The 25508-nt window shown below is 51.2% G+C and overlaps 1 protein-coding gene across 2 annotated transcripts in view; it reads right to left on the bottom strand.

The window, feature by feature from the left end:
* The window catches only part of SLC6A17 (solute carrier family 6 member 17), a 50572-nt gene that overhangs the window by 14758 nt on the left and 10306 nt on the right, over positions 1-25508 (bottom strand). Inside the window, exons 2-4 of one of the 2 annotated variants that reach the window (XM_054024884.1) lie at positions 24340-24506; positions 10681-11071; positions 131-288 (exon numbers count right to left, since the gene is read on the bottom strand). In XM_054024884.1, coding sequence (XP_053880859.1) covers positions 131-288; positions 10681-10966 — 444 coding nt within the window. In that variant the 5' untranslated portion in view covers positions 10967-11071; positions 24340-24506. The remainder of the gene's footprint in view (positions 1-130; positions 289-10680; positions 11072-24339; positions 24507-25508) is intronic. The other variant, XM_054024883.1, reaches the window with a different exon arrangement.

Below are 25508 nucleotides of genomic sequence, written 5' to 3' on the forward strand. Positions count from 1 at the left end.
CAGTTACCGTAGCTAGGAACCCAGCTGTTTGTGGCCTGCAATGCCCTCCCTGTGACTAGACAAAGAGATCAACCCTCCTCCCCTCCCACAACCACACTTGGCACCGGGTGAAACTCATCTGAGCACTCACGAGACAGCTGGCGTATCCAATGCCCCCCAGGCGGGGGCAGATGTAATTCCACACGCCGATGCTGCCCCGGCGGATTCTCTGACCCACGGCCAGCTCCAGGAAGAAGAGAGGGAGCCCGATGATGATGAGCAGCACCAGGTACGGGACCAGGTAGGCACCTGGCAGGAGAAAAAAGGGCCATTACAGATCCCACCTGCAACTGTGAGAGCCAGTGTTCTTCCACGTGGTGGGACAGACGTGGAGGGGGAGAGGAAGGAGGACAAGGGGGTAGGAGAGAGAAAAATCTCAACCGTGATGTCTCACCAGCCGCCTGTTCATTATAACCCAGAACCATCAGAGTCACGCCCCTGCGCCTGTTGTTTTTCTTACACACCGACAGGTGCCTAGGATACTTGTTTGCAGAGGAAACAGACACAGAGCAGCACCGGCTCCAGGAACCAGCTGAGGAAGCAGGTGCTTGGGGCAGCTAAGGGGAAGGGGTGGCACGTCGGGCTCTTCGGCGGAAATTCGGCAGCGGGTCCCTCAGTCCCTCTCGGAGGGAAGGACCTGCCGCTGAAGTGCCGACAAAGAAGAAAGCGGTGCGGTGGAGCTACAGCCGATCACGGCTTTTTTTTTTTTCCCCCGCCGCTTGGGGCGGCAAAAACCCTGGAGCCAGCCCTGACACAGAGACTGTCAAGGCTGCTTCCCCACTCTGAACTTTAGGGTACAAATGTGGGGGCCTGCATGAAAACTTCTAAGCTTAACTACCAGCTTAGATCTGGTCCGCTGTCACCATTCCCAAGTGCATTCCCTTCCCTGGGAAGCCTTGAGAAACCTTTCACCAATTCCCTGGTGAATACAGATCCAACCCCCCTTGGATCTAAAAACAAGGAAAAATCAATCAGGTTCTTAAAAAGAAGGCTTTTAATTAAAGAAAAAAGGTAAAAATCATCTCTGTAAAATCAGTATGGAAAATAACTTTCCAGGGTCATCAAACTTAAAGAGCTCAGAGGACCCCCCTCTAGTCTCAGGTTCAAAGTACAGCAAACAGAGATAAACACTCTAGTAAAAGGTGCATTTACAAATTGAGAAAACAAAGGAAAACTAAGACGCCTTGCCTGGCTATTTACTTACAAGTTTGAAATAGGAGAGACTTGTTTAGAAAGATGGGGAGAACCTGGATTGATGTCTGGTCCCTCTCAGTCCCAAGAGCGAACAACTTCCCAAAACAAAGAGCACAAACAAAAGCCTTCCCCCCGCCAAGATTTGAAAGAATCTTGTCCCCTTATTGGTCCTTTGGGTCAGATGCCAGCCAGGTTACCTGAGCTTCTTAACCCTTTACAGGGAAAAGGATTTTGGAGTCTCTGGCCAGGAGGGATTTTATAGTACTGTACACAGGACAGCTGTTACCCTTCCCTTTATAGTTATGACAGAGACACACAGATGTTTACATGGACACACCCCCAGCCACACCCCCACACATAATGGGACTGACTGATACAGTACACACGGATACAGGAGTGTACACACACACACACACACACACACACTATTCTGGCACCTACAGACACTTGATTTATCCGTCTGCTTTCACACTTGTGCTTGGCACAATACTAGCTTCTGCACTTGAGTGAGTAGCTCCTAAGAGGGCTGAATGGCAACTCTCCAGGCTGGAATGGCTTTCAATAGAAACCCCATTAATCTCTGTCTAGTTGGGGAGACAAGAGCGAAATCAGCAGTTCAAGGAGCGTGACCAGATGACCACAAAGAACAAAATTACTCACGCTGGAGCTGCCTGCTGATAAATCCCCCAGGCATCCTGAAGGGCTCACAGCAAAGAGGCCATTTTTCCAGCATATTTCTGATTCTTACTGCGTGGGAGGCTGTGGATATTTAGATGCAGATTTCTGAGGCAGTTGTGGGACACCAAACAAGGACACTCGTGCCTGGTTGGCAGGCTGGGCTGGCTAGAAATAAATATATAGCAGCCTCGTGTCATTACTGACCCAAGCACCTTCCAGCAGCGAGCAGAGCCCCAGCATGTTACCAGCACACACCTACCGACTGTGCTTGTGCGTCTTCCCCTCCCGGACACCACAACACATCACACTGAAGCCACTCTTGAGCGACGACAGCACAATCGCTTCTCCGCCCCACTGAGAGTCTCACCCTGCTCCCAACGCAACCCTGTGGCTGCACCCAGCCCAGCAGCCTAACCGTTATCCACCATAAAGCCATACCCTGCACGTAGGCCTGGATTAGCCGCTGTGCACTTACACGGGGGGCCCCTGCCCACTGACACAAACCTGAGCAGCGCTGTAACCCTGTGCGCCCATTGAAATGTGTCTCACTCAAATTTGGCCTCATGACTCCCCACCCCTATCCTGACAGGGGGGCGGCGGAGCCAAACCTGAGTGGTGCGGGGCCATGTGAATGCTGGGCAGGCCATGGGAGCAACCGGAGCTGGGCAGCCAGGATCAGAAGCAACTATCCTAGCCCAGGATGGGAGCAGAGTGCTGCGCTGGGGGGTGCTGGTGAATAGCCCCCTGGAAGATCCTGGGGTGGGCAGCTGAGGGGGTGGGGCTGAGTTGCTGGTGGGCTATAGGACGAAGGAGTGGGGGTGAGTGAGGGATGTCGGGGGGCAGTGGGGCAGGAGGATAGGATGTTGGGGCCGAGTGGGGCACGTTGGCAACTGTGGCCAGTAGGGCCGAGGTGTTGGGGGCTGCAGTGAGTACGATATACATCAGAGCGGTTGGGATGTGTGGAGGCGTGGGGGGGGGGAGCTGTCAGGATAAGTGGAGGCTGGAGGAGGGTTTTTGGGGTATATGTGGAATGGAAGGGGCATTCTGGGGTCTGTGGGGTGGGATGGGAGAGCATTCTGGGGGGCTGTGTGGGGTGAGGATGGGGGAAATTCTGGGGTCTGTAGGGGGTGGGAGGGGCATTTGGGTGTTGGTGTGTTGTCTATGTGGGGTGAAGGTGGGGGGTATTCCAGGGTCTGTGTGTGGTGGGAGAGGCATTTGGGGGTTTGTTGGGGATAGGGATGTGTGGGGTAGGGTTGGGGGACATTCTGGGGTCCATGTGGGGTGGAGTACATATGGGGCGTGCACTTTAAGGAAGGAGGGGCAACTTCCATAGTGCACAGGGCCCCCAAATTCTTTAATCTGGGCCTGCCTGCACCTCACACTACAGTCTAGCTCTGCCTCTGGCTGCAACTTTTCCTCAGGTTACCACTGCACCGGAGAGAGCTTCCCAGTCACATCAGCCCAAATCACATAACCCTGCCTTATCGCCGGCATGAATGGCCACATGCGCTCAGTGGGACAACATCAGCCAGTGGCCAAATGACAACGTCACTCTGATCCTAGGACAAAGGCACTTACAGCACTCAGATACTACAGTGACCAGCAGTGACAAAGGCTTTAGAAGTACAGAGAGAGAGAGAACAGCCTATGAGCTGATAGAGAGAGAGAAAGAGAATCATCTCTCATTAATAGTACATGCACCCGAGATGGTAACTTCCTCTCATCACTGATATTAAGGCTTCCTACTTGCATAGTCCCTTTCATCCCAGGATCTCAAAGCACTTTACAAAAGTGGGTGAACTTTACTATCCAGTGCCCATTTCAATCAGCCCCACCCAGAGCTGCCGGATTTCATTATCAACTCTAAACACAGCTTAATGCATCGGTCATAACCTTATTGGGCCAGATCCTCAGCTGTTGCAAATAGACATACTCCAAGATATTTGGGTAGGGAAGAGTTTAGTGCAGAAACTGCTTATTATTGAGATGGGAAACTAGAAGTTTGGGATCTAGAAGGGTGGGATTGTTTAGTCTGCAGAAGAGAAGAGTGAGGCGGGATTTGATAGCTACTTTCAACTACCTGAAAGGGGGTTCCAAGGATGAATCTAGACTGTTCTCAGTGATGGCAGATGACAGAACAAAGAGCAATGGTCTCAAGTTGCAGTGCGGGAGGTCTAGGTTGGATATTAGGAAAAACTTTTTCACTAGGAGGGTGGTGAAGCACTAGAATGGGTTATCTAGGGAGGTGGTGGAATCTCCTTCCTTAGAGGTTTTTAAGGCCTGGCTTGACAAAGCCCTGGCTGGGATGATTTAGTTGGGGATTGGTCCTGCTTTGAGCAGGGGGTCGGACTAGATGACCTCCTGAGGTCCCTTCCAACCCTGATAGTCTATGATTCTATTCTATGATTTACACCATCTGAAGATGGGATCTATTATTTCTAGTGCAAACCTAGTCTCTGCCGCTGCTGCTATAACCTCATCCCACAGTAAAGCTAAAGCAGCTCACTTATCACCCTGTTAGAGCCCCTTTCATTCAAGATAAGCCCACCTCAACACACAGTCCATCACAGCATCCCCTAGTACAAACCTGCCCGTTGTACCCAGGAGTACAGTACTCTGCTTTCTCAGAAGTCTGCACGAGCAATTGCATGCACCAAAACGCACACGTGTACATGTTTAATTTGCATGTGACAATGCTCCGATCATGATCGGAACCTTGGCAATTGCACATGCCAATCAGGCAAACACATTGCATCATTGTGTGTGCTTTCACTCAAGCACACAGAGTTCTGAAGATCTGGGCCAATATCACTCTGTTACCAATACAAAACTGTTCTCTGCAACATATGCACACATGGTTACCAGGATAAAATCCAGTTTGCCGCCCCCACACATCACAGCATTTCCAACACATACCCTCTCATTGTACCAAGGAGCACGCCCACCACACACCAGCTCTCTGCATCCATTGCTCTCACCTCATCCTCTGGCTAACAGGACCCAATGGCATGCAGCCAACCTGCACACTGGCCCAAATCAGCCAGGTACTTAAGGACATAATGATAATAAATAAGATTTTATTGGAATATAATGCAGCTGCATTCCCATCATATACCCTGTAAGTACCTTGCTTCGGCTGGGGAAACCAAAGCTACAACTAGCAAGCCAAAGCTTTCAGATTCTCAAGCAATCTCAGTGATCTTAACCATGATTAGGAAACTCTGGACATTGGCCCATGCCTGAAAATCCTTCAGCTAAATGTTGGAGGTCTCTCAGCTCGTAAACCTTCCATTCTTCAGCCCCTAGCCTCCAAACAGAACATGGGAGAAATCTGCCTTGAGAAGCCACATGTTGACTCCCAATCAGCCAACCGTCCGAATGTCAAAGCTTATGACCTTGTGCCATACTTTTTGCATAGCCAACATGGCTGTGCTACCTATGTTGGAGCAGGTCTTGCTGACACAGAACCGCGCCCATCAAATTCAGACCTCTGGGACATTGTGAGAACTGGTCATTTCAGAGAGGCAAATGCATACCAGCCCCTTAACGAATCCTGGCCTACCCAAATATTCTTCATAAACTCCCACACCCGGTCATCTATGTTGGAGATTTGAATAGTCACCACACCAGCTGGGGATACAGGGGGTCAGATCAAAATGGAGTTGACCCTTTGGATCAGGCTTCACTCCATGACCTTCACCTTATCCTGGCAAAACTAATGAGGTACTGTTCATTCTGCCAGATGGAAGCAAAACTACTCCCCTCCCCTCACCTGAAGCACCAGCACAATCAATCATCCACATCAAGTCATAAGCCAGTGTACTGAACAACTTCTCACCTAGTCGACACCGTCTGACCTTTGCCACAGCTGGAATAACCAGAGCCTCGCTGGAACTGGCCCACCTTTACATGTTTCACGGCCCGCCACATAGCTTGGAACGTCTCTAGCGAAGAAGCTGACACACAGTGCACAAAAGCCATTTATAGAGCTGTCACCAAGTCAGTTCCAAGAGGCCATCAGATCTACACCCCCTGCCTAGATGAGGAGTGTGCAGAACTCCTCAAGCAACGTGCAGAAAGTGGCCACCCAAAGCACCACCCAGCCTTTTAGACATTTCTAGAAGAGCAAGATGGGATCAGGCTACCACAGAACTAAACGCGCTAAGATCCAGCCGCAAAGCCTGGGCACTAATCAGAAAACTTGGTGCAGTTCAGGAACTTCCAGCATGGGGCTATCCCCCAGTGTCTTCCAATCACATTGCTACCCACCCATAAAGGACAAGAAGCTTGAAGGAGAGGTGAAGAAGAAATGGTGACAATACAAACAGTGCTTACCTGAAACCAAAGCAGATTTCCAGCCTTTCACCCCAGATGAAATAGAGAGGCGATCAAAACACTGAAAACGGGGAAAGCCTATGTGTTTGCTCATCTCTCCCCCAAATTCCTGAAGAATCTAGGACAAGCTAGCAGGCCATGGCTAGCCATCTTTCTAGCTCAAGTCTAGCTTTTTACTCTACACCAGCTCTTGGGTATTTTATTCCCATCTTGGTGATGGGAGCTGGTGTAGAGTAAAAGTAATAGCCTTGCCAAAAGCAAAGCGAGACCACCCACTTGTAACAAGGTACTGCCCCCTCACTTGGCTAAGCTGTGCGTACAAATGACTGGAAAGGCTAGGCCTGCCGAGAACTGGTGGTCCCCTGAGTGTAGAGCAAGCCAGGTTCATACCAAATCGCAGGACCTGTGATCAAGGGCTGGCACTCACCGCCTGCATCGAGAGTGGTTTCCAGCCTAGGCAGAAGACAGGTGCAGTATCCCTCGACCGCACCGCTGCACAGGGCACAACCCAGCATACAGGCCGACTGCACAAACAGTCTTTGGCCCTGCCAAAATGGGTTGTTGTGGCTGTGGAACTGTTGCTGGGAGGCTGCTGGTTCCAAGTTTCACTTGGGCAAAAACACAGCTCCTGGAGGCCCCAGAACAGCCGTCTACCTCAGGGCTCAGAGAGTCACCATGGTATTAACTGACTATTCTTATTCAGAATCACCATCGGAACCACTTATCTAGAACCCTGAAAATGAAGATGGTGCATTACGGAGGCTGAACAGGGCAGGTTTCCCCCTCTGAAGAGCTTATAATCAAAGGCCCCATTCCTGCAAAGACACGTGCTTAACTTTCTGCACTGAAACAGAACTGCTTGCGCTGCGTACAGCTCAGCACACACAGGACTGGGGTTTAGCCAAACTGACCTATCTTAGGCATTTGCCTGGCCCCCATCATCGTTCACGAATTGAGCCTCACGACACTCTTGTGAGGCTACTACCCCATTGTGCAGATGGGGAGCAGAGGCACAGAGAGACACTAAGTGACTGACCCAAGGCCATGCAGGAAGTCCACGGCAGAGCAGGGATTTGAAAATTGAGATGAATGACAGGACCACAGACAGTAGATATGGGAGTAAGGAGAAGTGATGGCAAAGATGTAGGTGGGGACAGGATGAGACAAGGTGAGGATGGGGAATATGAATGGGCCGTGGGCCAGATATTCAGCTGGTGTAAATTTAGGGAAACATTAATTCATTAGGGACCCGCCCCCAACTGTTTTGAGATGGGTCAATGTTATTATACCCATTGTGCCAATGGGGAAACCGAGGCACAAAGTGGTTACGTGACTTGCTTTAGATGATGTAGCCAGGAAATGGCAGTTTTTGGACTACAACCAGGAATTCTGCCCCCCCACCAGTCACGGCTCACACTCTGAGCCTGGTTCTCATCTCCCTTACAGTGGTGTAAATCGAGAGGTCCTCCATGGAAGTCACAGGGCCAGATCCTCAGCAGGTATAGATCAGCATAGCCCCATTGGAATCAATGAGAATGGAGAATCTGGCCCAATAATTGCATTCAACCTCCTCCTTGTTACCAGTACAAACCCACTGAATGCACATCACTGCAGATGCAATGCATGCATATCAGTGGGTACACAATGTAACATATGCATGCATATCAGTGTGCATGCAATGCAACCCTTGCATGCATATCAATGCGGAGGCAATGCAGCCTGTGCACACAGATCAGTGCTTATGCAATGCAGTGCAAGCCATGCAGGTCTATCAGAGTATTCTCTCTTTGACCCAAACTAGGTCACTGTTCGCTATGTATGTGAGATCACAAGGGGAATCAGGTGATGGGGAAGTGCTGGCACACTGGAGCTGGCCTGAGGTGCGCTCCATCCAATTTGGGATCGAAAGGTGAGGGGCGCGTGAGCAGACCCGGAGTGTGAAGTGCTCACTGTACAGGTTCAGCTAGAAGGATGACTCATCACCGACATGACACTAGAGACATTTTAATTATTGAGATTACTGCAGCCTTCGCCGCTGAGGAGATGCTGAATTATGCAGTGCTGGGAATAAGGACAACAGGGAGGAGGGGAAGCATCAGAATAGGCTCCCCAGCTTGGTGACTTGCGAGGGGGAGGGGGGGGAGACAACTGTGATGGAAATCAGAGTTTGGGTCCTGCTGCCTGAATTCCACACCAGGGAATTTAGCTCTGAGGGAGCATCTGAATGTGAGCTCTGGAGATGGGTTAACACCATTCTGCTGCAGCTTCCTTCCACACTCTGAAAGGTTATCACTGCAGCACAGAGACACCGAATGCCTGATCTTCCAAGGTGCTGTGCAACCTTTTACAGTAGAGCCTCAGAGTTGCGAACACCAGAGTTACGAAAGGACCCGTCGACCACACACCTCATTTGGAACCGGAAATACAAAATCAGGCCGCAGCAGAGACCAGATTAAAAGCCAATGCAATACAGTGCTGTGTTAAACATAAACTACTAAAAAATCAAGGGAAAGCAGCATTTTTCCTCTGCACAGTAAAGTTCCAAAGTTGTATTAAGTCAATGTTCAGCTGTAAACTTTTGAATGAACAACCAGAAGGTTTTGTTCAGAGTTAGGAACAAGCTCCAGTCCCAAGGTGTTCGTAACTCTGAGGTTCTACTGTACTGACTTTGTTAGGTGCTGTAGGCGCTGCAGCAAACGAAGGGCTAACCCAGCGGGCTTGATCCCGCCCTTTGACATTAGTGGGGATCATGTGGGGTTATCTGAGAGCAGAATCTGGTCTGCATGATTAGGACAGGGGCTGGGTGGAGGGGGTTGGGTTGCGCTGGGGAGGGTGACGAGAGGCCTATCTAAATCATGGATATATTTTGCCTGTCAATATGTAAAATTGTAGCAATTATCAACTGTGGATCTCAAAGCACTTTAGAAACATTAGCTAATCAAGCATCGTCACAGGCTCCTCTGAGATAGGTCACTATTATGATCCCCATTTTGCAAACTGGGAAAACTGAGGCAAGTTAGGTGACTTGCCCAAGGTCACAGAGCAAGGCAATGGTGGAGCTGGGGATAGCAGTCAGGAATGCTGTCTCCCCGTCACTGCTCCGGTCACTCGACCACATTCTCTAAGCCGGATTCTGATTTTTTGTGTGCTGGTGTAAATCAGGAGTAACTCCACTAAAGTAAATGCAATGGTGTTGGTGTCAAACCAGCCTGAGAAGAAAATCAATTCTCCCAATTGCATAAAAACAAAATTCAGGTGTCTGTTTCCTTGTACAGAAGTCACCATTAAAATGCCAGTGTTCACCTACATTGTGATGTCTGACGTCACTGCAGTGAGGCCTTGTTCTACTCCTGCAAAGAAAAATGGCACAATAATGTGCTCATAACTGTGAATAAATGCTGATACTCTCTAATGGGGATAGATAGATAGATATTTACTTGGTGTTGATTTCAATGGATCTATCTAGGCTGGTTTACACCATTTGAGGAGCTGACCCCATAGGTTGACCTGGTTCAAAAATCTAATGCAATTTGCTTTCCTGTAATATGGAGTGTAGAGATGAGCGTATAATTGATTTTTTGGTTCTCTGGCAATTTTGGAGAAAAAAAGTTTCATGTCAACCTGAAAACAAATATTTTCTAACTTTTCAGCAAATAGAACAGTCAAAAAATGTCATTGCAGGTCAAACAAAAGGTTTAGTTTCACTTTAATGTTTTTTATAATAAAATTAAAGAAAATTTTGAAAGAAAAAAATTGTTCCAACCTGAAAAAAAAAAAAAAAAAAATCAAAACATTTTTCGGTTTCTGGATTTTTTTTTTTTTTCTTCAAATGAACAAGTCAGTAAAACGGACACAAATTCACTAAAAGTTTCTGACTTACTGAATCTGAAGTGTCTTCCCCCCCCCCCCCAAAAAAATAGACAAATAGTGGCACAGCCTTCAACTCCCCTAGGGCTAGAGGAGGAGATCAACTGAGCTAAGTCTGCACTGCAATAAAAATCCCCGCAGCACCGAGTCTGAGAGCCCAGGTCAGCTGATTCAGGCTCGCAGGGCCCGGGCTGTAAAATTGCAGTGAAGGGTTCAGACTTGGGCTCTGAGACCCTCCCCTATCACGGGATCGGAGAGCACAGGCTCCAGCCCGAGCCTGAACGTCTACACTCCAATTTTACACCCCTACAAGCCTGAGCCCCTCTGAGTTGGCTGACCCGGGCCAACCACAGCCATGCCAGGGGTCTTTTCTCACAGTGTAGACATACCCCATATGCATTCCAAGCATCCAGATAGTGCATGTGGGTTAATCCTGCCCTTGGCTATGCATTCCCACCTGCTACAGATTTCAGCAGGAGCTGGATGCGTGCAGGAATTGCCCCCCTCTCTATCCCAGTGGCGTTGTGTTGTACTGAGCTGGCTGCACCCACGCCAGTGGTCTCTTACCTCCGCCGTTTTTTTGACACAAGTATGGAAACCGCCAGACGTTCCCCAGCCCCACCGAGTACCCGATCTGGGCCAGGATGTACTGCAGTTTGCTGTTCCACGCTGGCCGCTTCTCAGAGTCTAGATCTTCCTCCACATCCTTCTGCTTGTCCCAGGCCTCGCCCGTCACGTTCAAGACGCTGCGCTTGTAGTCCACGGGCTCCTCGTGGGCCAGCAGGTCGGCCACCGATTCGGTGACATGCTCGCTGCTGTGCTCTCGCTGCGTCACTTTGCTGTTCTTAGGCATTGGGGGTTCGCTGGCTCTGCAGCCCCACGCGTCGGGATGAGATGAAAGGGGGGCGGCCTCTAGCTTTGGAGATCAGCCCCCTCAGCTCCTGTTCATCAATGGGACCTGCAAAATAGACATGCCAATGGGCAATGAAAGCAAATAGTCTGTTTGGCTTTGCTGTGATGGGAGATGCACACTTCACTCGGGGGGTGGGGAGGCGGATCACCTAGCTTGGGGAGGGGCTTCACCTGGTTTAGATGGGACTGCTGGTGGCCTCTGAACTGGTGTGATAGCCAGAGGCCAGATGGGCTAGCCAGAGGCTTCAGGCATCTCACGGCATTGGGGACCTTCATCTGGTCCAGATGGGACGGCTAGAGCCTTCAGTGCTAGTGGGGACCTGCACCTACTCTCGGTTGCACTGAGATATGACCCACCCCTTCCTCCATTTATCTCCCCACAGACTCCTGCTCCATCTGATTCCACGATATTCAGTCTGCAGCCACCGACTGCCTCCTGCGAGGCCTGACGGGCATATCCAAGGGTGGCATGATCCCTGCTCTCCTCCAGTGTCCCCCGTTCCCATGGCTGCTTCCTGGCCAGCACCTTCCACATCCTGCTTGGGTTAGCGCCGAGGATGGGCACTGAAAATATTGTTCAAGACAAGAACAGGCATCAGCTGTGTTCGTTTGACAGCGACAACAGCCAGAGTTCTCTCTCTCTGCTGACGTTATCAGAGCAATTGAAATAGCCAGGAAGCATGTAGCTAATTCTTCCAAGGCAGTTTTACAGCAGATAATGTCTACAGATCATCGGCACGGTGTACAGAGCCATCGATTGTGCCTTCCCCTTCGCATTGCAAAGCTGCTGATCATAGGATCACATCCTCAACTACTGCAAATCAACACAGACCCATTGACTTGGATGCTGCTCCAGCGACCTACATCAGCTGGGAATCTGGCCCATAACGTTTCAAAGATCTATGGCGTTGGCGTCGTTTGAAAGTGTTTCTTAATTAAAATGATGAGGGGGAAAGATTTTTCAAAGCAGTTTTCACCAGTGTATTTCCAGGGCAGTCTTGACTGTCCAGTGGAATTGTACTATTACAGGGAACTCCGTCTTCTGAACTAACCTGTATTCAGCATATTCTGGATTGCACAGGGACCTGATCCCATACCGGTCATACATGGAGGATTTGCATGATGACAGCATCTAGACACCCTGGCCAGGATCAGAGCCCATGGTGCTAGGTGCTGCACGTACACAAAGAGAGAGACGGGCCCCGCCCCCAGAAGCTCACAGTCCAAATAGACAAGGCGGACAAGAGTCAGAGAGAGTGGAAGTGACATGTCCAAGGTCCCCCAGCAGGTCAGCGACCGAGCCCGGAATAGCACCAGGGCTTGAGTCCCACTCCCGGGCCCTAGCCAGGAGCAGAGCTAGGTTTTGCAGCTAGAGGTGGCGATGGGTACTTGGTGATGGGCTGGAGAATGAGCCCACCCTACACTCACCCAGCAGCAGCAGCTCCTGTCCTGCAGGACCGGGCCTGGCTCCCCGCTCCGGGCGATTTGACCTGGTGCACGGGCCTGCAGTGCCATTCAGGTGTGACCCATCACGATGACGGGGCAGCTGGCTCAGATTTGAGTGGATGCCGTTGCAAGCTAGTCACAGGGTTGCAGCACCATACAAGCCTATTGCCATCTCACAACACCTGGAGTGGGGAGCTGGGCCCAGCCTCGTGGGATGGGAGCTGCCAAGGCCGGCTGAGTGCTGGGTGGACTCGCTCTCCAACCCTGCCTTGGCCACATGAACACACTGCCCGTGGTACCCACACACCACACCCTACTGCCACCCTTACTCATGCTGGGCCAGGTCCTCAACTGGTGGAAACTGGTGTAACTCCACTGAAGTCAATGGAGCAAGACCGGTTTACACCAGCTGAGGATCTGGCCTGTTGGGCAGTAACTTAGGGTTCAGTCCTGCCCATCCTGAAATCAGTAGCAAAACCCCTGTTCATTTTAATGGGGTCGGATTGGGCCCTTCTTCTGTGAATTGCTCCAGTGAAATAAATAGGATTAGTTGTGTAGGAAAGTCCTGTTCAACGTGATCATGAGCAAGAACCTAATCCTTAATAGCTGTCCAGGCTCATCTCCTGCCACCAATGTTCATGTAGCAGGTGTTTTCCAAGAGCTTCAGTGCATGCCGTGGGCCAGATCCTCAGCTGGGAGAAGCCAACAGAGCTCATGAGACCTCATCTCTTCCAACTGTGCTAGCAACTCCGTGAAGAGGATCCTCAGTCAGGAGCTGGCAGCCAGACTCCAAGCTGATGTCATGGGAATAAATCTGTGCTCCGATCCAGTGACCTGTTGTGACGAACTGGGACTGTTCTTGCTGGGGTGTGTGAATGCTGACAGGGGAGTGTGACTAGGATGGTCTGCATCGGGGGATGGGAGTCTGCCCGAGGGAACATACCTGAGCTTGTAACATGAGAACCCAGGAAGGGGTTGGAGGCCAGGTGACTCCGGGGCCGGGAAACTGAACAAAGGCTGTGGGAGGGGTCGCTGAAGGGAGAGTGCTGGAAGCAGGCTGGAGAGATGGCTGGGAGGCAGAGATGGCTCTGACCCCCCAAAGGGGGGTGGGCTGGGATGCCCTGGGACCCCAAGCTGGACCTAACTGAGGGGGGCCCTGTTGTCTGTGCCTGCAAGACCTATCTTGGACTGTATTCCTGTCATCCAAATAAACCTTCTGCTTTACTGGCTGGCTGAGAGTCATGGTGAATCGCAGGAAGCCAGGGGTGCAGGGCCCTGAGTCCCCCAATACTCCGCGACAACTGGTGGCAGCGGTGGGATCTACTGCACCCCGTGGACGGCGCTTCCTGCAGTAAGTGACTGGGGAGCAGTAAAACGAAGGGGGATTGACGGGAACCAGGCGTGCTGGAGAGTGAGAGAGAGACGGTTATTACCCCTGGGAGTGTGTGACCAGCGAGAAGGACTTTTGCAGTAACAGGGTCCCCCGGGGGGATCGCAGCGAGTGGTCCCAGGGGCGGAGGAGTCTGCAGCTCGACCCTGGCAGAGAGGTGGTGATGTCGAGAAGGGCTAGCACACTAGGGGTCTCCCTGGGAACTGTGGGGAGCTGTGAGCACACAGGCCGGTGAGTGGCCAGCAGGAAGATATATGCCAAGCGGCTTAAGAGCGACCTGGTGGAGCTGTGCAAGCAGAGGGGGCTGTGCATTGGGAGGCTCACCAAAGAACAGCTCATTGCCCGGCTGGAGGCGGAAGATCGCGCGAATGAACTGATCCCTGTGTCTCAGGGAAGCAGCCTGGCAAATGCAGCGCAGGCACCAGTGTCTGTCCCAGCTGGGAGTGGTCAGCCGGCTGCTGAGGGCTTCCCGAGACCCCTCCTTCCTATGCCTAGGGGAAGGGTGGGGAGAAGCCCAGCAAATACCGAAGGTGCCGTGGCCCCCCCAGCCAGCAGGGGACCCTCCCGGCGAAGCTCGCCGGCCAGCAGAGGATCCTCCCGGCGACGTTCGGCATCCATGGAGCGGAATTGGCTGGAATGGGAATGGAAAGAGCTAAAACTGAGAGAGCTGGAGGATCGTGAACAACAGAGACAGCATGAACGGGAGGAGAAAGAGAGACAGAGACAGCATGAAGAGAGACAGCATCAGCATGAACGGGAGGAGAATGAGAGACAGCGTCAGCATGACCTGGAACTGGCGAGATTGAAGGGCAGCGAACCCCTGGCTGCGGTGAGTGAGGGGGGACCCAGGACTGCACGGAGCTTTGATAAGTGCATCCTGGCCCCACGCAAGGAGGGGGAGGACATGGATGACTTCCTGGAGGCCTTTGAGACGGCCTGCGAGCTGCACCGGGTTGATCCCGCGGACAGACTCCGGGTCCTTACCCCCTTACTGGACCCCAAAGCCGTGGCATTGTACCGCCAACTGGGAGAGGCAGAGAAAGGGGACTACGAACTATTCAAAAAGGCCCTGCTACGGGAGTTTGGGCTGACTCCTGAGATGTACCGGGAAAGGTTCCGGAGTCAGGATAAAACCCCGGAGATCTCCTATCTGCAACTAGCCGTCCGCATGGAAAGATACGCCAGCAAGTGGGCTGATGGGGCCCAGACGAAGGAGGACCTGATTAAACTGCTGGTACTGGAGCAGCTGTATGAGCGGTGCCCATCCGACCTAAGGCTGTGGTTGGTGGACCGAAAGCCAGAGAACCCGCGACACGCAGGGCAGCTGGCTGATGAGTTTGTAAAGAGCCGGTCAGGGGGTGGCAGGGAGGAGCCCCAAAGGAACAGGCCCGCCACGATGCAGAGAGAGAGTTACCCTGGGACCTCCCAAAGGGGGAATATGGGGAATCCCCTCCCACGGGGAATGCCCAGCGTCAGGGACAACCGACCGGCTCGAGGGGACCCACAGGACATGAGCTGCTATTACTGCGGCCGAAGAGGCCACGTTCGGGCCCAGTGCCCCAAGCTCAAGGACAGACTGAGCAGACCGAACCCGCACAGGGTTAACTTGGTAGAGGCCCAGACGGACGAGGGGCAGACTTCTCACGCAAGAGGGGCTGGCAGCTTATCAACTGCTCAAGAGAGAGAAGGGCCCCAGGCCAGCTCCTCTAGGGGGCTGGATGCTCCAGACTCAGGGTTTTTGGTTTATATGGTGGGCGCGGGGCTGTCCCTCCGGAGAGAGTACCTTGTTCCCCTGGAGGTGGATGGGAGGAAGGTCAATGGATACTGGGATACGGGCGCAGAGGTGACGCTGGCCCGGCCCGAGGTGGTGGCCCCAGATCAGGTGGTGCCCAACACCTACCTGACCCTGACGGGGGTGGGCGGAACACCAGTCAAAGTGCCGTGGCAAGGGTACACCTGAAGTGGGGGGCCAAGGAGGGCCCCAAGGATGTGGGGGTACACCCGTATTTGCCCACTGAGGTATTGATGGGGGGGGACCTGGAGAACTGGCCAAGCAACCCCCAAAAGGCACTGGTTGTGACCCGCAGTCAGAGCCGGCGAGGGGCACTGCGCCCTGGCCTTGGGGGGGGTGCCTTGCCTGAGGCGCAGGACCCTAACCTGGTGGGGAGGGAACGCCCAGGGACACGGCTCAGGGAGGCTGCAGCTTCAGACCCAGCGGGCGAGAAAGAGCAGGTGGCCATCCCTGTCCCAGCTGCTGAGTTCCAGGCCGAGTTGCAGAGAGATCCCTCCTTGCGGAAGATAAGGGACCTGGCCGACCTCAATGCGGTACAGACCATGGGACGAGGTGGCCGGAAAAGGTTCCTGTGGGAGAAGGGGTTCCTGTACCGAGAATGGGCTCCCCCAGGGAAAATGGAGTCAGGGGGGATCAGGAGGCAGCTGGTGGTACCCCAGAAGTATCGCCGCCAGCTGCTGTGCCGGGCCCATGACATTCCCCTCTCAGGACACCAGGGAACCTGGCATACCCAGCAGAGGCTGCTACGGAGCTTTTACTGGCCTGGGGTCTTTGTTACTGTCCGACAGTACTGCGGATCCTGTGACCCCTGTCAGAGGGGGAGGAAGGCCTGGGACAAGGGGAAAACAGCTTTAGGACCCTTGCCCAGCATAAAGGATCCTTTCCGGAGGGTGGCCAAGGTTAAAAGGGCGGCTCTAAACCAAGAGAGCCCAAAGCACAGACCTCCAGACTGGAGCGCTGGGAGAAGACCACAGCCCAGTTGGAACCCCAGGGGTATTGGGGTGGGAAAAGGGCACAGGCCGCATAAACCTTCTCACATGCGAACTGCAAGTGCCATCAAGCACCCCCAACCCAAGGGGGGGCGTGAAACTGGAGGGGCCTGGTGTAATTCCCACCAAGGAATGTGAGGGATGCGGGGGCATCCATGGGAACGGGGGTAGGTTCGAACTTCCCCAGGTCACTGGCTAAAGTGACCCCGCTCAGTTTGGTCTCGAAGGGGGGAGAGATGTGACGAACTGGGACTGTTCTTGCTGGGGTGTGTGAATGCTGACAGGGGAGTGTGACTAGGATGGTCTGCATCGGGGGATGGGAGTCTGCCCGAGGGAACATACCTGAGCTTGTAACATGAGAACCCAGGAAGGGGTTGGAGGCCAGGTGACTCCGGGGCCGGGAAACTGAACAAAGGCTGTGGGAGGGGTCGCTGAAGGGAGAGTGCTGGAAGCAGGCTGGAGAGATGGCTGGGAGGCAGAGATGGCTCTGACCCCCCAAAGGGGGGTGGGCTGGGATGCCCTGGGACCCCAAGCTGGACCTAACTGAGGGGGGCCCTGTTGTCTGTGCCTGCAAGACCTATCTTGGACTGTATTCCTGTCATCCAAATAAACCTTCTGCTTTACTGGCTGGCTGAGAGTCATGGTGAATCGCAGGAAGCCAGGGGTGCAGGGCCCTGAGTCCCCCAATACTCCGCGACACCTGTCCTTAAACGCTTTAGGATCTTAGATGAGCTTGTTCTACTGATCCAGGGCTCCCAGAACCTGACAACTAGCAGGGCTCTGCCAGTTGTCCTGTCACAGAACACGACCCAGAAACCCTTCACATCAGGATTGGGTGATGCCGGGCTGTGCAGAGTTGACACTAATCCTGGGCTTTGACATTCCAGCCCAGCTACCGACCAGACAGACAGCTGCAAACCACACAAATCCACCGGATTTTGCTGCTCTTCTACCAGGCTTGAAATGAGGGTGCTGAGTGGTGATGTGCATTTGCAAAACCACCTCCCAGTTAACATGCCCGAGGACAAACAGAAATTTGACGCTAATCCCACCAGCAGGAAGCATTGGCCTTCACGTCCCACCCGGTCCATAGTGGCAGAGGTATGGGCTGTCTGCCAGACAGAGACACTCACCTGTGGGAATGTGCATACATAACATAAATGACACTGGCTCAAAGACTGCGGGCCCCAACCTGCTCCCACTGAAGTCAGTGATTTTCTCCGTTTGGGTTCAATGAGTGTTAGATCTGCCCTGTGTCGGTGTCTGGGAATATTTAAGACTTTTTCTTCTTTACCTTTTCTTTTATTTCCTTTTTCTCAGCCTCTCTTTTGGTTTCCTTTTTAAAAGCAAGCAAGCGAGCAATTTTCTTGGGGAAAAAAAAAAACACTTTCCAAAGAGCCCATATTCTTTCTAATATTGCAGGGGGCCTCGCATGTTCCCCTGAAGCAGCTGGTGCTAGACCCCCCGACTTTCACCAGTTTTACACCAGAATAGCTCCACTGAACTCAATGGAGTCTCTCCTGATTTACATCACAGGCGTTAGAGGGGAATCAGGCCCAATGGAGTTACTCTTGACTGACACCGGGGTGAATGAGAAGAGAAAACGAAAACCGTGGAGAGACAATACACAACAAGAAACACCAATAACATTTTCTGGCACTGACATAGAAGATGTTGGCACTTCACGTATCTTGACAGCATTACAAGCAGATCAGGAGGAACAGACGAAGACATTAAAGCCAGCATAGCAAAAGCCAACCTGGAGAAATGGAAATCTTGCCCTCCAAACTAAACTTTGAATAGTTAACACCCTTGTTAAGTCTGTCTTGCTATATGGTGCTGAAACAAGGAGACTTACTAAGATCTTACCAGCTAAACTCTGGGTTTTTATAAACAGCTGCCTCAGACAAATCCTCAACCTCAGGTGAGCAAAAAAAAAAAAATCACAAATGAAGAGCTTTGGAGGAGGACAAAGCAGAAACTGATAGGCCAGGAAATTGAATGAAAACAGAGGTGGCTAGAATACACATGAAGGCACGACCCCCACCACATAACAAGACAGGTGCTGGGCTGGAATTCCTGGGCAAGAGGCAACAAGGTAGACCAAGAACAACTGGGAAACACAACAGGAGCAGAACTGAAAGTCGCCCCGACAGCATGGGAAGAAGCTAAGACTGCGGCAAGAGATGATCAAGCTGGAAGACGGGGTGAAGGCCCTCTGCTCCACATGGAATGAAGAGGCACAAGTAAGTCAAGAACTAAGTAAGGATAAGAAAGTCAAGAATGAGAAGAGAATTAGGCCCAATGGAATTACTCCTGATTTACATGGGGTGAGAGAGAGAGAGAAACAAAGACTTTTGTTTCCTTACAGATCTGTGCATGTCAACTCCATGGAGCTTTATCGATAACAATAACCACTTTTTCCTCTCTTCCTTTCTGTTTATTCTGCCTTTTCTCCTTTTCTTCCACTGAAAAAGTGTGTGTGGGGGGGGACAGGGCTACCTCCTGCATCTGCAGTTTTCTCCCGGGTCCATTTGGCCAGACGCCCACTCCTGATCCGCTGACAGATCACTCTAGAGCACATTTCTGCATCCCCTTCGGGCTTTGCATTCTCCGCACTGCTCTTCCCGGTGACCTTTCCCTTTAGTCTCCCCTGTCCCACTCGCTTTCTCCTCTTCCCAGCCTTGGAGCCTTTCCACAGGGCTTATGCCAGAAGGGCTCATTCGATGGTCTAGTCCAGTGATTCTCAAACATTTGCATTGGTGACCCCTTTCACACAGCAAGCCTCTGAATGCGACCCCCTGTTATACATTAAAAACACACATTTTTATATTAAACACTTGCAAATGCTGGTTTGAGGGTGGAGGCTGACAGCTCGCGACCCCCACGCAATAACCTCACGACCTCCAGTTTGAGAATCCCGGATCTAGTCTGACCTCTTGTACGGCACAAGTCATTTCCCCCCAGTGAGCCCTGTATTGAGCCCAGTACTTGTGTTTGGCTAAAGCATCTCTTCCAGAAAGACATCCAAGCTTGGTCTGAAGCTATCAGGAGATGGAGATTCCACCCGGGGAGCTTGTTCCAATGGTTAATCACCCCCACCGTTAAAAATGTGTGTGTCATTTCAAGATGGATTTTGTCTGGTTCAGCATCCAGCCACTGGTTCTTTCTCCCTGTGCTATCCAGCTCCCCTGCCAGTATAACTGGGTCAGGCAGCAACCCCTTGGGCGGGCACATTAAAAAATCAGGACCTCCCTCCCCTGGGTCACATAACAAACCTCCATATCAGTTCCTGGGCGCAGCTCTTGCTCTTCCTGTATAATGAGCAGGTCCCTTTAAAAAGGGGCCATGAAGTAAGGTCATTGGCTCATGGAATATCCATCACTAGAGCAATCAGGGATTTGTAGCAGCCTCCATGCTAGTGAGTCCACAGAAAGATTTAATCAGAGCAATCAGCAATGCATTAGACCCGACTTACAATTCATTACCCAACAACTGGGGGGAAATCAGACAGGAGCCTGGGCTCACAGCCTGCTGTATTTCTCATAAGCCTGGACAACGGCTGGCAAAACGAACAGCCCAAGTTTATTCTGGGGCTGCTAAAATCCAAAAATAAGATGGTGAATAACCCCTGAGGGAAGTCTAGCAAACAGGCCACTAGATTGGGCAGCAAGAGATCTGGGTTCTAACCCGAGCTCTGTCACTGACTCACTGTGTGACATCGGGCAAGTTACTTGGGGGCAGATTTTAAAGGTATTTCGGTGCCTACCTTTAAAAAAAGTCAGACCTGTCCTCACTCTGTGCCTCAGTTTCCCCACTCAAATTTTGTCTGGCTTATCTATAAACTATAAACTCTCCAGAGCAGGGCCTGTCTCTTATGTGTGTGTACAGTGTCTAGCATTGTACACACTCAATGTCTTGCTCTCAGTTGGGGCCTTCGGGTTCGACTGTCACACTATTCAGAATAAGCCTGGGACATGCAGCTAGCTCTGTGTGTGAACACGGGATGACACATATATGCCTGTGAGCTTGGAAGGTGATGCAGAAGAAACAGCTTTGCTGCCCTGCTGGCGGGAATGAGGGACTGGTTAGCTCCCGGTAGACAGTAAATAGATGCCCACCAGGACATTGGGTGACCTCAGCAGAGAGTCTCAGGGTTGAACGGGTCTGGGCTACCTCTGCCCTGGTTTTGCCAGGGCTGTAGCATCTGGGCACCTCTCACTCATTAATGAGTTTATCCTCACAGCAGCCCAGGAGGTTGGGAAATATTCCCCCCTCTTTTACAGGTGAGGAAAGTGAGGTGCCGAGAGATCTAGCCCAAGATTTTCCAGAGTGACCTTGGGGGGGATCTCAGCCTGAGACATCGAACAGTGCCTTGTTTTCTGAGGGCGGACACTTAGCACTGTCTGAAAACCAGGCCCCTTTGACATGTCTCAAGTTAGGCACCCAAAATCACCAGGTGCTTGGGAAAATCGTGGCCGAGGGGACTTCCTTGAGGTCACACAAGCCAGGCTTGGAGCCTAGATCTCCTGAGTCCCAGCTCAGTGCCTTAACTGCAAGCCCATCCATTTTACAATACTGCTCAGCGACTGAGAGGAAAGGATCGTTGGCCTGGCTCTGGTTACTATGGGGCAGCGAGGTGTCCACCCCTCACAAACACCATCACACCACCCGGGGATCCTTACCAAAGAGACCAAAGACTGAGCAGCCCAGGACTGCTGACCCTTCCTCTCACCCTCTGGAGGATGGTTCCCTCCAGGCAGGGCTGAGGCACATGGGCAGGATGGGAGGAAGCTTGTACTGCTGGGGCTCCATGTTCTGTGGATAAACAGGGGGATTTGATTCTCCAGAGCTGTTAACCTGGCACCTTTCACAAGTGCTAAATGATCCATCACATCAGTCTTGCAAAACTTCGCCATCACCTGTTCCTTTCAATACCCCTCGTGCTGTCTCGTTTCTATGGCATCCCCCGCTCTTTAGGAATTCAAGGCAGGAATCACTAGGATTTTTCCCTCCTCTCCTCTTTCCTGCTGCTTCATTCATAAGCTATTTGGAGATAGAAATTCTGGGAAACTCCTTCTACCATCCCTTCAATCAGAGCCATGCCCTGGAGCCCTGGTAGGTGCTGCCTGCATTTGACAGCCAGGAAAGCTAGCCGTTTCTCGGATTGGTTTCTGCCATCTGGCCATGCTGCCAGGGCGAGGGAAAAGAATCGGAAGAGCTCTGAGGTCTGCTGGGGTAACTCACCCAAATATAAGTGAATGTTCTTATCAGCTGCAAGCACCAGAAAGTAATGTCATTAAACAAAGAGGGACAATTTCATTCTTGGGGCAACTCCACTGACTTTAGCTGAGTTACACCAGGGACACCAGAGTTTTCAAGCGATCACTTCCCAGGGCTGGGCAACTTCAGAGAACCTGGGTGCCTAAGGTAGGCCGCTCAGTTCCACATCTGGGTGCCATGCCGGGGTGCCAATTGGTGAAGCTGGGTGCCCTAACTTATACCCCAACTTGGGCACCAATCTGGGCTCTGCTAAGCTTCTTTGTGCTGCTCTGTTGCTGCAAAGCAACCTTAAACCCAACTTTGAGGACTTCCTGGCATATTCCCTGGTGCAAGAGAATCCTGCATAAGGGCAGGGCCACCACAGAAGCTCTTGAGTCATCCCCCAATTCTGGCCCATGGCTCAGAGGACACAGCTGACAGAAAGGGACTGTCTCTAGGCCTAGTGGATAGAGCACTGAACTGGTACTCAACAGACCTGTGTTCCATTCTTGGCTCTGCCATTGGCCTGTTGGGTGACCTTGCGCAAGTCACTTCTCCTCTCTGTGCCTCCGTTTCCCCAGCTGTCAAATGGAGATAATGAGACTGATCTTCTTTGTCAAGTGCTAGATAAGAGTATTATCATTACTTATTATGCCCTGGTGATCCCTAGGCATCCAAATAGCCCCTTCGGAGTATAAGAGACACAAGGTGGGTGAGATAATATCTTTTATTGGAGCAACTTCTGTTGGTGCAAGAGACACATTTTCGAGTTACACCGTGAGCTGAAGAAGAGCTCTGTGTAGCTCAAAAACTTGTCTCTTTCACCAACAGAAGTTGGTCCAGTAAGAGAGATTACCTCACCCACCTTGTCTCACTAATGTCCTGGGACCAACCCAGCTACAAGAACACTGCAAACAAGCTTCCGGCTATAGGCAGCTGATATAAGTTAGAGCAGCCTTCGGGCTGTTCTGAAATGCGCGGGGCAGGGAGAGAGCAGTGCTTGGTCTGGCAGTTGGCATCCCCAGGATCAAATGAGAGAAAAGATCATATAAAACCCCTCCCCTCCTGTGCAGCTGCAGAAAGGCAGAACTCCAAGCCCTGGGGCTGCCACCCTCAAACCTGGATGGATGGTGGGGTCCACCATTGTATTGTTCTATGCACAAAGCTCCCCACACTGCCGCTTGCTGCAACTCACATCCCCTCCTTACCTTGCCTCGTCTTTCTAGCTCAGATACAGTCACATAAAGAGACATTCCTTGGGCCAGACCATTGGTTCAGCAAATCCATTATCCTGCCTTTTCAGAGAATCATAGCAACGCAGGGCTGGAAGGGGCCTCAAAAAGTCATCAGGTCCAGCCCCCTGCACTGAGGCAGAACCAAGTAACCTAGACCAGCCCTGACAGGTGTTCATGCAACCTCTTCTTAAAGGACTCCAGTGATGGGGATTCCCCAACCCTTCTCAAGAGCCTATTCCTGACCTTAACTATCCCTACAGTTAGAATGTTTTCCCTAATATCTAACCTAAATCTCCCTTGCTGCACTTTAAACCCATTACTTCTTGTTCTACTTTCAGTGGACATGGAGATCAATTGATCACCGTCCTCTTTCTAACAGCCTTTAACACATTTCAAAACTGTTAACAGGTCCTCAGTCTTTGTAAGATCAATCAGCCCAGTGTTTTTAACCTTTCCTCCCAGGTCAGGTTTTCTAAATCTTTTCTCATTTTTGCTGCTCGCTCTTCAATTTGCCCACCTCTTTCCTAAAGTGTGGTGGCCAAAATGTTGTTGTAGAAACCCATCAGGTGTGGTATCCTGCCTGCATAATGGCTTCAAAGGGAAAACACTATGTCCCATAACTGCAGAAAGCTGGGTTTGTGGTTCAGGCAGTAGGTTCTATTTCTGGCTCAATCATAGACAAAATCATTGTAGGGCCAGATCCAAAGCCTGCTGAGATCAATGGAAAGATTCCCAAGAATTTCACTGGGCTTTAGAAACAGGCTCCTCTCGATTCTTTCAAAGCTGTAGATAGAGAAAATGTTTCTACCTGACCCTGTGTCAATCATACCCTGAAGCCTAAGGGTTCATGGCACTCGGCTTAGCATAGGATGCTCCTTTTGCAGGCAATTTTTCTGCTGTAGTAACTGCCATGGAGTTGTGAGATATTGGCATGAATGGCGCGTTATTATACAATTAAACTATTGTCTCAATCTTGACAGAATATTTAAACGCCTTCACAGTATCGTTTTAGGAGACTCCTGATCCAGCAGAGCCCAGAGATCTGACACTGTAGCCTAGCAACGGATGCAGAGTGCAGCTTAAAATAGCTTTTCTAATAGAAGCAGGAACTGAGCTGGTGAACTGTGAGCTTTCTTAAGGGGGCAGAATAATGAGGTGAAAGGAAGCAAAACAGTCAGAAAATTGCTCCTTGCCAAGCACCTGTTTCCGCCCCGTGTTGCTCTTTAACCCTTTCAGCAAGTCGTTGGCATCTGTTCAGGAGTTCAGACCTGCAGTCCTCGGCTTCTAAGTCATCATGGGCCAAATGGTGAGATCTTTGCTCAGTCCTTATTCAGGGGAAATCGGTGCCATTTCCAGTGGACATTTGTCTAAATAAAAGAGACATTTGCCTGAAAACTACATAACTTCCTATTAAAATATAGGACATGGTTCTCCTCTCACTCACCCTGATGCAAATGAGGAGCGACTCCATTGGGCCTGCTTCCCCCCTCACTCATGCCAGTGTAAATCAGGAGTAACGCCACTGAAATCAATCTAGTTACACTGGCATAAGCAAAAGGAGAATCAGGCCTGTGAAGTAGAAAGGACTGACCAGGAAGTACTAAAGGAATGGATGGTAGTGCTGTCTTTGGTGCTGAAATGTGCCCATGGGCTCCAGGGTTAGCTGCAGAACAGTGAGGGAGATTGAAAAGTGAGATCCTTTCCTACAGGGCTAACCAAATTTTGCCTGGCTGAGTGGCCTGTTGGGAGAACCTTGAGGGCAGCACCTAACCCCGCACAGATTTCAGCCATCCTCCTCTTTAATATGAAACTCCTCAGCTCTTTTCTTCCAGTCTCGCCATATTAGACTAGAAGCACCTCTGGGTGGCACTGATTTCTGTTTTTAAAAATGGGTGTCATAAATCAGGGGCCTGGATCGGATTTCACCCACACCAGTGTACATCAGAAAGAGCTGTATTAAAGTCAACATGGCTACGTGGGCCAAATTCTCTGCTCAGTTATACTAGTGCAACCCCACGAACATCAAGGGAGCGTAGCAGAGAAGAGAATTTGAGCAAACACCAACTCAGAATCAGGCCTGAAGTGCACCCCATCCATTCCCAGTACCCTCAGCATCCCAAAGGGCCAGATCCAAGGCCTATTGATGCCAGAGGGATCCTTTCCATTGACTCCAGGCTCAAAGGCCAGGCCTCCCCTAATTTGAAAATGCATTTCAATTCCAGCATTTCCACCACTGTTGATTGAAAAGGGATTTAATCAAAAATTCATCTTCTAAAACAAACAAACAAACAGATAAAGACAAGTCTGATCAGCTGACAAACATGATCCTTTCTATTTTGATTTGCTATAGAAAGCCCACGTTACTGACA

This window comes from Malaclemys terrapin, chromosome 4 (assembly GCF_027887155.1).
Source record: "Malaclemys terrapin pileata isolate rMalTer1 chromosome 4, rMalTer1.hap1, whole genome shotgun sequence".
NCBI classification, from domain to species: Eukaryota; Metazoa; Chordata; order Testudines; family Emydidae; genus Malaclemys; species Malaclemys terrapin.